The sequence below is a fragment of the Filicampus tigris genome, chromosome 3 (assembly GCF_054856515.1).
Source record: "Filicampus tigris isolate MCC_2025a chromosome 3, RoL_Ftig_1.0, whole genome shotgun sequence".
Taxonomy (NCBI): domain Eukaryota; kingdom Metazoa; phylum Chordata; class Actinopteri; order Syngnathiformes; family Syngnathidae; genus Filicampus; species Filicampus tigris.
The window spans coordinates 24,046,515-24,061,408 of record NC_141219.1 but is presented as its reverse complement, the minus strand read 5'-3'; the positions used below and the strand labels follow the sequence as shown (position 1 = coordinate 24,061,408).

The following is a 14,894-nucleotide window of genomic DNA, read 5'->3' as shown; positions in this document are numbered from 1 at the left end:
CTGTTTGTTGGCGAACAGGTGTGAGCAGAAGGAGTCCACGTCCACCACTGTCAGACCATCAGGGGAGCAACACCATCTATGAAAAATCTCCACGGTAAGGCTCTGACAATAAATTATGTTCAGACTTTCTATTGCATTTGGCATGTTTCTGGTCTTAAATCGTAAAATCAGTTACGTTTCCCGTTACGCAAAAATATGAAATGTGGAACAATATGTAAAGCCTGAAGAAAATGCACAATAATTCTCCTATTTTTTATTTTTATGTTCACATCAATTTGCCCATATCATGATGAAGTTTCACTTTTTTTTTAAGGTAATGATGATACAATACATTTATATTCAATCCATCAATATGTTTCTTCTACATATTTCGCGAAATGGGCTGTACTTTATGAAAGATGATTTTTTATTTTTAGTATATGATCACATGTAGGCATTAGAAGTGATCCGCTACGATGAAGAGACCTTGAACTGTGCTTTGGCCCCCAGTGGTAGCTGTCCCACTGAGACTCTGAACCACCACTTCTCTAATTAGCTGTGGACCATCAGATTAGCGGCTCACAGCACATGACTGGTAGTAACCCGCCCAAGCCTGCTTTTGTTAGGCACTCTTAGGGGGTGTTAAATCTCTCCTCAATTTGATCTGCAACCTCTGCCCACTCTTTTTGGCCTTCTTCTTCCACACTCACAGACTCTCTTCTCTCCAAATTAATTGAGCAGCTGCTTCCTCAGTGATGTAAAGTCACAGTTATGTGTTGGTGAGAAATGCCTAGGGTGGGATAAAAATTCAGTCCCGACAGGGTGCTTGTCAGCTGGACTGTGCGGTGCACACAGCAGTGTTTTATGGGGCTCTCGCAGCGACCATGAGGATTGAAAAGTTAACTCAAAAGACATATTGTGCATCACCCTTTACTCAAACTTATGATCAACTGGGGAGGAATTCTGTTAAACGTTTTAGGCCAGAGGTGATCAGATGATTTGTGCGTATTCTTTATTAGATATTGCTGTGTGTGCTGTACTACACTGTAAAGAATGCAGAGACTACACAAGTACTTACAACTCAAAGTGATGTTTCTGCCTGGCAGATATTGAATTCTGCAACCGTTCTTAATATGAACATGCAGGTTGCTAGATTGCATGTCATCAAATCACATCCACTGATGCTCCGGGATTGTGGCCAAGGTGGGATAAATTGATGTGCTGTAAGATAAGCATCTCCTTCATGGCCAGCAAAAAAAGACAATGTATTAGAAATGTGTTGTTTTTTTTGTCTTGTCTCAAGTTCAACATGTTATTTTGTTACACATCTCCAATGGGAAATAAATTCCAAGCAGCCACCAAGCTACGGAGGCATGATCCACCTTTTCATCTTGCCCACTGCACGGATTTTCTTATTTATTGTGCATTTTGAGATTCAGGAGCTGAATTCAGGAGACTGTTACTTGCTGTTTCACTGCCCGATTATGTTTCTAACAAATATTCATCGTTATACAAACTGCAACAGAGGAGAGCCTCATATCACACTTTTTTGCGAATCATAACTGGTCTGACATGAAACGGTGTATGAATATGTAGCCGAAAGGTACAGGTTATAAAAAAGAAATACATTTTCAATCCAACCTCCCCGTTTGATTCACCAGCTGCTATACTGTTGTTTGTTTGTAAGAGATGAAGCTACACGTTCGTAATAATACAAATTTTCTATTTTTTGTTTGCACTTTCATTGTTAATTTTCCCCCCTTTTCACTCAGCTTTGTCTTGCTCGCACTGTTACTGCTTAAACTGACGTAACACTTGGTTGTGCGTGTACCATTTTTTTTCTTGGCTTTCATCTCTTTCTATATTTATATAGCAGACTTTGGTGAACTGTTTTAAATTGGGCTCCTCTCTCATACTGGAGCAGAACACAAAACGAGCATCTGTGGGTGCAGACCTTAGCCAAGGCTTACATGCATGTCACATGGGAAATCATTGAATGCACAGCTATGATCTACAATCTTAATATGCAGAAGGCGGTCAAGTGTCATCTAGAGAAAAAATGTACTGTATTTTGAATCCTACATAAGAAGTAAGTGTATTGAATTTATGTCCTTATCTAATTAGATTTGACACTGATATTTTATCATACACGTTAAATGGAATTTTCCATGTTACACTGTTGCCAAATGCTCATACTAGGTCGCGTATCCAGATCCAGTTGCTTTTAAATCACAACTCCAACATCCACTAGATTGAAAAGACAATTTTCTATTCTCAAATGAATTGTCAAAACACATATTTTTAAATAACTAGAATACCTAACATTTAGAGAACCCATTTCCAATCAAGTTGGGATGTTGTGCAAAATGTAAATAAAAACAATACATTGATTTGCAAATCCTTTCCCACCTATATTCAATTGAATACACTAAACATACAACATATTTAATGTCGCAAAAAACACTTGTTGGACGATGTGCTCACTCAGTTGCTCACAACGTGGTGCACCCCATCCTTGCTTGTAAACAACTGAGCCTTTCGGGGATCCTCCTTGTACATGTATACCCATCATAACTCACCTCATGTTTTGGCGAGTGCGTCCACTCTTATGTATGCATCGATTGCCATAAGTTTTTAGGGGGAAATGATATACTATCTTTTGGATAGTAGACAGACTAACTCCGATAAAAGTTTTAACAGCAAGAAAGAATGCGTTCATTGATAAATGTATCGTAATGCAATTTTGGTCTGTGCTTTATTGTAGAAGTTCCCCGGGCCTTGCGTGGAACGGGCGTGTGGGTCGACAGAGCCGCTTATCATCCAGCAACTCCACCACAGACGAAGACGGTATCTTTGTCAACTCAGCCAGCAGCAAGCTCCTGGAGCGAGCCCATGACATTCTCATGTGAGTGTTCTCACCTTAAAAAAAAAAAATTAGCGATCTGATTAGCTCCCCTTGCGACCTGCCTGTGGCCTGCGTGACATCATCCTAATTTGCCTGTTGTGCAGATTCGTCCTGTCACAAAGTGATTCGTATCCTCAGCTGGCAATTCATGCGTAATGAAGATTTGTAGTTGTAGAAGCGAGAGTCGTATTCACAAAACAATGCGCTCACAGTTTTGATTCGTACTCACAAGAAAAAAATTCAAACCCTCGCAATTTTGATTCGTACTCTAGAGAAAAGAAGTCAAACCCTCACGATTTTAATTTGTACTCACAAATTATTAGTATTTAGTATTAGTATTAGTATTACGAATACGAGTCATTAATCTTTCATATGCCTTTTTGACAGCTATCTTACTCCATACATGTGCCCTGAGAATGGCTGGCGACAAATCCAGGGTCTCCTCCACCTCTCACCCAAAGTTAGCTGAGATAGGCTCAAGCTTACCTGGCACCTTTATGGCCACAAGTGGTCTAGAAAACGGATGAATTTTGCATAATAAACAAGACTAATTTCACATGTTCATTTGAATTAAATGAACTGAAAGGATGTCGCCTGACGGATTCCCTTTTCATCCATTTATTTTTTACGAACAGGAGGAACAAAAACTACAAAGCCAAGCCAGTTCTCCCAAAGGTAAGCAGAAAAAAATAGTTCTCATCTATTTAATAAAGTGATATTATGGGATGTTCATGTATGGTGTTCTGCCTTGGTTGCCACTTGCAGCACTTATTGAATGTCAAGTCACTGAAGTACCTCAGCAACCTGACGCTTCATGACCGCATCACCAAGTCGCTTCTTCACCTTCACAAGAAGAAGAAGCCACCCAGTATCAGTGCGCAATTCCAGGTCAGACAGACACACACATACACAAAACGCATGAACAGCCAGTGCTATTGAAGTGCAATTTTGCAACACTGAGGTCTCATTCACCTCATTGTGAATATGACAAACACAGGGCACCTCGGTTAAAGTAACGTGTGTGATGTCCATTATGACTTGCACGCACACATTAAAATCACAGACGAATGACTGCATGTCTGTGAATTTAACACATTTGAACAGTTTTGCCAGCATTACGTGGCCTTACTACAACAGTGCAATGTTATTGGATGCTTTGTGTTTTGTGGTGATACCACAAGCATCATTGCTTTTTGTGCCCACCTCACATTTGATCTTCGTTGCTTTCAAACGGAGGCGTTCGTGCTGAGGGGCATTGTTGCTGGCCGCTGAGGAATGAGCCATAAATGTCGGGCCTGGATTCAGTTTGAATGTATCGGGTAATAAATAGTCTGAAGCGTGATAAAAGCGGAAGTGGAGAAGGTAGAAGAAGCAGCAGCACAACAGCATCTGCATTGTGACTCAGCAGCCGCTCGGTTGCTCAGAGGAGAGTCATTTGGACTCCCACTGGGTGATAAGGGTAATGACCTTTATCTGTACCACTAACACGAATTATAGGCGCTTTATGACAGTTCTGACATATATTTCTAGGTTACAAATGGCACACTTGCTCTGTTACTGCCGTACTTATTTTCATGTCATTGTATTTTGCAATTGAACTCTTTTTCATCCAAATGTTTAATGTAAATGTGACTGTAAGTTTAGGCTAACGACTACTACTAGACAACTTCTGACAGTCTGTTCCAGAGTCAAACTGTCGTCATCAATAAATGTTTCTTAATCTTGAAGAAACCGCAAAAGTCCTTGACATGGTTATTACTCTTCTGAGCGTTCACTGCATATGCTGATATCCAGCAAGATATGTCGCGTTAGGCATTTCGCAATGACAGATCGACCTCTGGGCTTTTAAGTGTGACTTGAGAGTTTATTTTAATGGAAATATTTGGTTGAATTAGCATTTGTAAAACGTCAGGGGATTCCAACTTTATAGAGTTTCCACTGAACAGTTAAGGAAACCAAGCACAAACTGCTATTTGCTGATTTTCTGTTTTCTTAGCGAGAGATGGTTGTTGGTAGCGGTGCAATGAGAGCTGCTGGCCCCTGTACATGGATGACTTCACTTCCCACATCCTGTGCTGTACTGATTGCTTTAATCTCCCATGGAGGAGGCAGAGGCTGAATTCCTCTTGCAGCTGACACAAGCGCGCGCACACCCCTACACACACACGCACACACAAACACATGGCACATACTACACAAACAACATCTTTACATGTGATTGTTTATGATTACACCACTGTTATCTTGAAGAAAATAGTTGAACTAGCCGATGGAAAAACGTGTGCTTCACAACTAGCAAGGCCCGCCCGGCTATGACTCCTAAAAGAAGCACCAACGTGTTACAGGTTTTATTGAGTCTGCTTAATTTGATGTGCTGTGTATGTGTGCTACTCCGCAGGCCTCTCTCAATAAGCTAATGGAGACCTTGGGACAGTCTGAGCCTTATTTTGTCAAGTGCATCCGTTCCAATGCTGAGAAGGTAAAGCAAGATCAACTTGGACTGCAACCTCTTTGATTGTTTCATTCCCCCCCCCCAAAGTATTCTCCCCCATCTCCCTTGAAGTACTCTCGAGCTGTTGATCATTTCCTGTTCTTCTCTTTTCACCCTCCACCGCCTGTCGCTCCCTCTTGTCATTGGCCACGTGTTTTCCTTTCCTCGAACTTTCCCTCTCGCAGCTGCCCTTGCGGTTTAATGACAACCTGGTGCTGAGGCAGCTGCGTTACACGGGTATGCTGGAGACTGTGCGCATCCGGCAATCAGGCTACAACATCAAGTACAGCTTTAAGGTAACATCACTGTCACTGTCCCACTGCAGCTACAACATGTGGACTCTCAGCAAGTTCAACACTTCTCTTATCGAGTTAAAGTACTTTCAAGTGGAACAGCTCAGTTCTCATCACAATGTGGTTTGGGATGGAAAAACTTTAGTGTGCAAGGGCCACTCTGTATTTTTACAGACTGCTGGGTCAAGTCATTCGTAAATGGGGGAGGGGATGGATGAAGAAAGGTCAATATATATTTACAATTGATCATTTCAATACTTGAAAAAAAAAAAGAAGTTCACTCTCATTTCTAATAATCCATCCATCCATTATCCAAACCGCTTATCCTCACAAGGTTCGCAGGGAGCGAGCCACGTGATCTGGACACGTAAATGTCCAGTGGGCCTGATTAAAGAACAAAGCCGTCTATATGTGACCCGTGGGTCATACTTTTACCACCACAAGTAAAGTCTAATCTGTCTTGCAGGGTATGTTGGTGGTTTGGATGCTTTTATAATTTATGTGAATAGTGTGACAACATAGTGGTGTGACCTGCTATTGAACTCAAAGAGCAACGCGAGACAATTAACGACACAAAGCATTTTGTGTTCTTTCGTCTTGGTTTGTGGTTGTTTTATATTCAAAAGGACAAGCTGTGTTTTGTTAAAGCGTTATCAAATCTTTGTGAAAGCAGTGATTCTCTGAGTGGGCGTGTGACTTTATATTGCCCGAAATGCATTATACTGAACTGAACTAAACACTGGAAACAAGACTTTAAAAGTGTATAATCTCCAGCCACAGAAAACATTATTCATCTGTTTCCACAAGCTAAGTAGTGAACAATGTGACTAGTTTATGTTTAAAATTGATGGTTATCTGTGGTTTGGAATTGCTCTCAACGAAGAAAAGCCTCAATAAGCCAGCCAGTAAACGGCGTGCATCTGTGTATCATCTTAACATTTTTTTTCCCTCTGTGCAAGCATGTGCTGACCAGAACACAGATGTACCATCAATCTCACTGTTCAAAATCCCCAAAGCTTGAAGGATATTTGACACTCTGTTTTCCATAAGTCTAGGGTGGTGAAGTCTCATCCAAAAAAATATTTTTTGCTGATGTTGCTTAAATACAAATTCACTTTGTGCCATATAAATGTGTTAGAATGATGTCAATCCGGCATGGTGGTGACTCATTGCATTCTTTCATCTGTTTACCATTGTGTGGTTTTGGGTGTAAATTTGTGACAAAGATTTCATGGCATGTAAAACTTTGAGGCAAAGATTAAGGAGCAGGCGATTCCCCCGTCTAGGCTTCTGACAAACGCACCATGCGTAAGCCGGAAATTCGTTCACAAATACCAAAGAGGCGTTATTCGGTGTTGTATGAGGGTGGCCCTAATTTCCGGATGGTGGAGTTTTCCTGAGACGTGGATTCCATCGAGATCCATTTGGAAAATATGGCACATTTAAAATGTGACACTAACCAGTGGATGCGCGAGTCATACTCATCCTCGCCAGTGACGTGTGCACAGCTCATCTACAGGCTACTTTGAAGGAGTATGTGTTGTTTCATTCACTTATTGATAAATTCAATGCAAGCAATTTATTCAGAATACCGTGTGCATGACTGAACGCTAAGGAGACTGTGCTAAGCAAGTGAAAGTTGGGCTAAGTTGGGCACGTACGCAATCAAATGCAAAAGAATCTGTAACCCATAGCCCATTATTATGATTTAATTGTTTGTGATTGGCGCTTCAACACCAAATTCCATCAGCATGTGGAAATGCTCCACACAGGTTAAAGAAAAAGTCCACTGCTGCTGATGATTTTTTTTCCACCAATAAATTGGCTGGCAACCAGTTCGGGGTGTACCCCGTCTACTGCCCGAAGTCAGCTCGGATTGGCTCAAGCACACCCTCATGAGGATAAGCAGTTCAGATAATGGATGGATCGATTAATATGATAAAATGTTGACGTTTGGCCGTCGTAATGTAGTAGGGACACATTTGAGCTAATGGCAATGCAGTAATTTGGTAGGTTATTTAAAATATCAACTCAACTTACAACTAAGGGTGGGCGATATATCTTTATCCTATCGAAATCAAGATATAAACATTCAAGATATTAACTTCAAAATGAGGACCATACCAGTCATGTGAGCATGTGAGTCATGTAAAATGTCAGTTCAACCAACCACATTTGTCCTCTCAAGTGTGGCTTTGGCGACAGTTAAAAGCAGCCAATGACAATCATCTTGGGAAGGACGAGCGGGACGAGGGAGACGCTGAGCGAGCAACAGACACACGCAGCCGCTGCACACATTACGTGACCATACTTATCATTTCAAAATGACCACTGGATAAAACAGCAGAGCTTCTTGTAAAGATGTACAAGCAGTCCACACCTCGCCACTCCAATGAGCATCGCCTTTCAGTGCATCCACACTTGCCTCATGATTATCGCCCGCGTCATATTTCTGAGTCAATGCGCGTCTACATTCACTGCCACCAGCTTTTTGGAGATTAGTAAAAAGTCATACAATGTGACATATTGTATGGGGAACCTCAAAACGCGATTCAGGCGGCCATAGTTCATATCGATGGGAGTCCACACATCACATCGCTATGTAATGCATCATTGCATACACAACCACTGTCAGTAAGTTCTAATGGAAAAAAAAAACAATTTGCAAATCCTTTTGGATTGATATTTAGATTTAATGCTTAGTTAGAACCCATAGTAATATTGTTAGAAATCTCATAATTAGAATACCTGAAAAAATTACAGAGGTATAAAATTTGGGCCATATTGCACAGCTCTCCTATTCAAAAGTATACAAGGAACGTCTTTAAACTTCCAACTTAACATATTGAAGAAACGCCTTCCATTATGATGTACTGCAGTTTAACGTAAAGCAATTTAAACACTTTGATTAGTTGAATTCGGAGCTGAGTTTATTAAATGTCATTAGATGTGATACGCAGGTGGACCCAATTTTGTGGTCGGTGAATGTACTGTATATAATTACCTTAACTTATTTGAGCGAGGTGAGTGGGAGTCATGAAAGTACCCTTTATGATGAAGTTACATAGATAACTTGAGCATCACTGTTCATCATTTGCCAGACATTCTTGCAGACGTATTTAGAGCTGCGGTCAGCACTAATGACAAATATCCTTGCCATGATATCATTTTCACGGATTTGATAGTGTCCTGACTCCTTAGAACAGAGCGTGTCCATTGTCCTCACCATTTTGCAACACTCCCCATGCTTGTAATTGTATAAACATGGCATCGGTTTACCCATCCACCCCCACCCAACATCTCAGGGTGCAGTGTATTGGAGCCACACAATTGGGCCTCAGTTTGAAGAGTCGTGCTTCAGCATAGTTGTGCTATGATGTCTGAGGCCCTGCAAAAATGAACAACGTCGGCTTTCACCTGAAAGTACTTGTTACTTTGCAGCTTTTATTCAGTCTTTGGCTTTATCAAGTGCGCTCGATGTCTGTTAATTGTGTCTTATGCATTATTTCAGCAAGGCCACAGACTTGTATTGTTCAAGTGTTTTATGCAAAAAATCCTGAGATATTTTTTTCAGTAACAACGCCAGCAGTCTGTTTTTGTTTATGTAACGGTTGGACCAGAACTGATCTGTTCACCAATGACCATTTTCTTTCTTTCCTTTTGTGCCCTTAACAGGATTTTGTCCATCACTTCTATGTGCTGCTCCCAGAGCGCATCAGTACCACCAGAGAGGACATCCAGCACTGGCTGGACCAGCTGGCCCTGGAAGCAGATGGGTATCAAGTCGGCAAGACAATGGTAGAGTTCGTGATATGCCAATAATATTACACAGATATATATAAAGAAATAGATGTTGTTCACAAGGGGTCATTAAGCTTCAAGTACAAGTGAAATATGGTGATAAAGCGCTACAAGGATAGTTAAACTCTATATCTACAGGTATCAATCATGCTGTTGTGACACAACTCTTTAGGATTACCATATACTGTACTTTGCCGTTACAGAAACAAACATTAATATCGTTTTTAAAAAAAAAGGTTGAATTATGTGGACAAGAAGGAGGGATACTGTGGGCTGTGGGGTCAGAACTGATGAACCTCTCTTAGTGTAAGGATGCAATGAAGACAGTGCCCCATATTTGGAGGGTGCGTGTCGTCAACATGGATGAGGGTCCATGTCTTCAGGATGCTGTCTATATAATTACAAGTTCATACCTGAAATTTTTGTGGCTATGTGTCAGATATCTGAGGTTTGTGTGTGTGTGTGTGTGCTTGCTCGCGACGGTTGGCAGTAGTAAGAGGGAGTCTCCAACCTCTGCCTTTATTAAGCCGTTGTTACCTTACTCTAACTCTGTGGTGCTTCCTCCTCTCAGGTGTTTCTGCGGGAGGCAGGGCGTCAGCAGCTGCAGGCCCGACTCCACGGCGAGGTTCTCAGGCTCATCGTCGTGCTGCAACAGCGGTTCAGAGTCCGCCTGGAGAGGAAACAGTTTCTTCGAATGAGAGCAGCGGCCGTCTGCATCCAGGTACGCTTCCTTCTCCGTCTGCTTAACTTTCATTGTATTTGTTACAAGTATACATTGCATGTATTCATTTTTTCTAGTTGGGAAGTGATGACGCATGAGGGGATGAGTTCTGTATATTTGCATAAAATTGCATTTTTTTGCTGATTTTTTTCCCTGTCATCTGAATGAGCAAAGTCATTTTTTCATTTTGTTTATCCCTGCCTTTTAAAATTTGCTATGAGAAATGTATTAACTCAAATTTCAAAAAGAATTATTTCAAAATGCTGTCAATAAAGAAATCTATAGATTATGATACTATGAGCTTTTTTACTCAGAGCTTTTTTACTTGTTCCTTTCGAAACAGACTCAATTTGTTATCTTACAAGTAGTATGTTGTTTCCAAACTAAAATTTCGGTATTAATATATAATCCCTCTGTTGACATTATAGCAAATCTCTTCTGACACACTACCTAAATAATAAACACTTTTTACCTTTTTACCCTCATCTTGTCTTCCTCAATTTCCGAAACTGCACAGTCATCAAAATATAGGCCATTTCACATAGTGTCAATAATTTATTTTTTTTCCGGCGCAATCATGTATGTTTGACATTTTAGGTACATGGGAAATCCCTTTTGACCTGGTGCATTGATTACAATGTTTCCCAATTACTCAGATGGAATGAATTCAGGCATAAGAGCAGATTTTTGTCCAGGTTCATGAGCCAAGGTGTATTCCGTGAAAAGATAACTGACACAAAAATTAAAAAGCAATAATAATGATGGGATTATTTTTCCGCTGACAGAAATGGTGGCGCTTGTACCGGCCCATGCAGAGTGAGGAAGAGCAAATTGAGCAGAATGCCCATGAGGAGGCAGCATTGTGCCTGCAGACATGCTGGCGGGGGTACCGGGAGCGTCAGCGTTTCACTTTGTGGAAAGAGGCTGCGCTGGTGCTTCAGAGGGCATGGCGACTGTGGCTGTGTCGGCGTTGTACGGCAGCTCTGGTCATTCAGACGGCCTGGCGCTGCCATCGAGCAAGAGATGCCTACCTGCGTCTCTATGCCGCTGCGGTGCACCTCCAGGCTATAATCCGAGGCTACCTTGCTCGGGAACGGTAAGACACACAACAGGTGTGAAACACCCATTTAATTTTTGTAGTTGTAACGCCAACTCTGATATGCCTGTAGTGATTGATCATCGCAACAGAGTTGTGAACTTTTTGACCGTGACCAATTTAAACATACTACACTTATGTAGTTTTGCTAATGTGAAAATCGTCTTTCCCGTATTTTCAACAAAGAAATGAGAGTTTACAGAGCTAATTGGCCTTTGTATTGTCCACCAACAAAGATATAAGTAAAACAATTCAGAAAATGGTTTTGGAGCAAACAACTTCCTTGCTTTGTTGTGCTAACTAACACTGTTGCCATAAATGTCAGTAATTTATATTTTAAAGTTGTTCCAACTTAAATGACTACTTTAGTCCCAAAAAATACAAGTTTTTTTTTTTTTTTTTGCAGTGTTGTGTAAATTTGTTTAAGTTAGTTGAAGTTTGATTTGAATGAAAACAGAGTGTAAACTAATACGGTAAAAATCACATTTTAAATGAGCTAAACCTCTTCCTATGTCCTTTCAATCACCAGGTTTAGAGAACTGACCGAAAAGAAGCTTAGGGAGAGGAAGGATCAACTACAGAATGGTCAGGTGAGCTTTTCACCAGAAGAGGAGCCTGTTGGGAGAGTTATGGGTTTGGACCTTTGCACTTGGGAGGACAACTATGAGGAACAGGAAAGGACACTCAACATCCTTGACGGCACAGATGGAGACTTCAAGGAGGAAGGAATGGGAAGAGAATATGCTAGCTCACCTACATGGCATTCAGAGGCACCTCCCTCAATCACTCCATCCACTGTAGTGGTGCGAGAGAAGCTCAGAGCAGCTGAAGAGCTCAACCAGAAAGCCACCCGGGCCAAGAGAGAGAGCCGGCGAATGCGTGAGTTGGAGCAAGCCAAATTCAGTTTGGAACTCCTCAAGGTCCGTTCGACCTGTGGTGGAGGCTCGCCCACCTCTGAGGAAAGGCGCTGGTCTGTTGAATTGGTGCCCTCCATCACCCCCCCATTGTGTTCACCACAGGGCACACCCGACAGTCAGAGCTCCAAAGGCAGCTTTGAACTCTTGAGTATTGAGGATGCTCCCAAAGCAACAGAGGAGGTGACTGACAGTGAGGACCTCTGCTCGCCTGTTGGCTCCCTCGGAGCATTGTCAGATCCAGGTATGGAGGCTCTCTCCATAAGTCCAAAGACAGAGCAACTCAACAGGGTGCCAGCTTCAGACGCTGGAGGCCATTTTCAGCAACAAACGGAGCCTGCCGTCTCCACCGCACATCCGTCCAAACTCGAGAACTACCTCCCGACCTTTTACGTCCCTGCTAATAAAAGCAGCACTGTCATTCCAAGTCACCCAACTGGGCCACCAGTGCGAAACACGAATGTTGCCGTCTCGACAACGCCCACCGTTCAGTCTTTCAAAGAAAGGCGAGAGTCAACACGTAAGCCGGTGGTGGTGGTCATCAGTATGCAGAAAGAAACCCCACTGAGTGAAGAGCTGAGCGCGCTGGTCCGTCCCTGCGTCGAGGTCTGTGACTCAGTGTCTGAGAAGGAGAGGCGAGGGCACGTTCCAGCTCCGCTGGACAGGATAGGCCCCGCTTCCACCGTCGTCCCGCTGGTTGATCAGGTTGTCTTGGAGAAGCTGGTGCGGCTGAACGAGGAGAAGGAGGAGAGGCAGCGTAGTCAGAAACAACAGAATGAGAGGGAAATGATGGAGCAGATAAGACAACAGAAAGAAGCGTTGGAGCGTCAGCGCCTTTTCTTTGCTCAGTATGAGAGAGACATGTTTGAGAAACAGAGGGGAGAGGCGCTGCGCAAGATACAGCAGAGCCGGCGGAGTGAACAAGAGGTCGGTGGACCTGCCGCCTCGAGCAAACCACCCAGACCCAGATCTCTGCTCATTGAGAGAACGTCAGCTGTAGTTCCTCACGGTAGAACCCAGTCGGAATCGTCTGAGCCTAGCAGTGCCGCTAGACCCCGGTTACCTGCCTCTGCCCCCGCAGTGAGGCGTATGGAGGACAAGTCTGCTACGGAGGGCTGGGCACCTAAACTCACCTTGCAATCCAAAGATGGAGCAACCAGAGTGAGAGCAGCCACCAAGAATGCGCAGCGGAGTCAAGGCTCCACCGTTGGTTTGACAGCCAAGTCAGGCAACATCTTCTTCTCTCCTAAGGACAAAGTAACATTTGCTCAGTAAGTTTTAAGAGAAGAAACTTGAGGTGTGTCAGTGCTGAGAGTTTTAACCAGTGTTAGATTTTTTTCATTTTCAGTTGACAGAAGTGACAATATGGCCACACCCACAGATGGCTAAAAACGAGTGGATTACCTCTTATTCCACAAACGCAATATTTATCCGAATGCCTTGTTTCAACTAGTGGGCTTGCATAGAACATACTCTTGAAAAAAATGTTTGGGTTGACCTCCCCTTTAAATTCAAGTGATCCATTTGGGGTGATTTACCGCACATCTCCATATGACTAGGAAAAGAGACTGAATGACACAACATGTTTTGCTCTTTAAATCCAACTTTACTTGCTGCAAAATGATTTAAGTCTTGTTTTTACTAAACCAATTTACAGTTAGATGTTTTCTCTAGAGCGCCCACTCGAGCCAGATAAGACATAATGGTACTTTTGTACCAGCCAAGTTATCCTTTACTTCACTGTATGCAGTTCTGTGGGTTTATTTTATTTCATTTTATTTCATCTTTCTTTATCCAGATAAAACAAGTAGTTGTTGGCTAAATTAACGTAATTCCTCTTGTATTTTTTTCTGTAATATTTTCACTTCAGATTCGACAGCGGTAACGTCACCAAAGGGACGCCTCAAGATGTACCCGCAGAGGGGCCGACGCACGTTTCCAGACTGCCTAAAGGAGCAAAAACACGTGATGTAAGCACGATTACAGTTTTGTGTTTTTGTTCTTTCTAATAAATGTGGTTCAATCTCCATTTTGATGCATAGTATGAATGAAGTGCATTTTGGGTGGCCTATTTCTTGTATTGCACCAAAAGTGGTATAATACAACTAGAACAACAAGGGTACGACGCTATTGTCTTGCTATTTCAACATGCTCTTAACACTTCCGGTGAACTCCAGGTGGGCAGAGTGGGCCACAAAAAGAAAGCCCGAATGTCACGGACTCGCTCCGACTTCCTCACCCGCGCCCCCGTCCTTGCTGTTGGGGGCGATTCAGATGAGGATGACTATGATGCCACCAGCCCCCAACATTCCCCTCAGCCCCTCTCCAAGCAGAGCTCCACGGAGGAAGGCCTAGGCGTCTCCTGTTTTAGTGACTCCGACATGGTAACAGGCCCCGCCGATGCCACCGCTGCTGGCCTTGGCTCCGTTCTCTACTTCAGCTTCTTTTCTCCTAACCCCCGCAGCATAGAGACCTCACACTTATTTGTCCTGAGCTTCCACATCTGTTTCATTCACGTGACTTAGTGGAAGACACATTTTGAAATGCCCAAAAACATTTTGTATTGAAACACAAGCTGTCCTCGAGAAGAAGAAAAAAGTACAAAGTAAATGGACTATATGCACGCAGCACTTAAGTAGCCGCTGCAAGATGAACGTGCTGTTCATGTGATGTCACTCCAGGCCCATGTCCGTA

The 14,894-nt window shown here is 42.7% G+C and overlaps 1 protein-coding gene and 1 long non-coding RNA gene across 15 annotated transcripts in view; one reads left to right on the top strand and one right to left on the bottom strand.

Annotated features, from left to right (window-relative positions):
- The window catches only part of myo9aa (myosin IXAa), a 114,048-nt gene that overhangs the window by 88,104 nt on the left and 11,050 nt on the right, over positions 1–14,894 (top strand). For 9 of the 11 annotated variants that reach the window (XM_086026777.1, XM_086026782.1, XM_086026783.1 and 6 more), the window contains 12 exons: positions 19–94; positions 2,744–2,884; positions 3,520–3,559; positions 3,650–3,772; positions 5,283–5,363; positions 5,561–5,671; positions 9,344–9,466; positions 10,041–10,190; positions 10,976–11,286; positions 11,816–13,471; positions 14,071–14,170; positions 14,378–14,584. In XM_086026777.1, coding sequence (XP_085882903.1) covers positions 19–94; positions 2,744–2,884; positions 3,520–3,559; positions 3,650–3,772; positions 5,283–5,363; positions 5,561–5,671; positions 9,344–9,466; positions 10,041–10,190; positions 10,976–11,286; positions 11,816–13,471; positions 14,071–14,170; positions 14,378–14,584 — 3,119 coding nt within the window. The remainder of the gene's footprint in view (positions 1–18; positions 95–2,743; positions 2,885–3,519; positions 3,560–3,649; positions 3,773–5,282; positions 5,364–5,560; positions 5,672–9,343; positions 9,467–10,040; positions 10,191–10,975; positions 11,287–11,815; positions 13,472–14,070; positions 14,171–14,377; positions 14,585–14,894) is intronic. The other 2 variants (XM_086026785.1, XM_086026784.1) reach the window with 1 other exon arrangement.
- On the bottom strand, positions 8,451–14,851 carry LOC147150365 (uncharacterized). Of its 4 annotated transcripts, none has more exons than XR_015086310.1 (5): positions 14,440–14,850; positions 13,334–13,446; positions 12,686–12,929; positions 10,007–12,600; positions 8,451–9,430 (listed from the first exon to the last, which is right to left on the bottom strand). It is a non-coding gene; the product is annotated as an uncharacterized LOC147150365 (long non-coding RNA). The 4 variants fall into 4 exon arrangements; XR_015086309.1 differs by having other exon boundaries at positions 10,007–12,597; XR_015086307.1 differs by having other exon boundaries at positions 10,007–12,929; positions 14,440–14,851.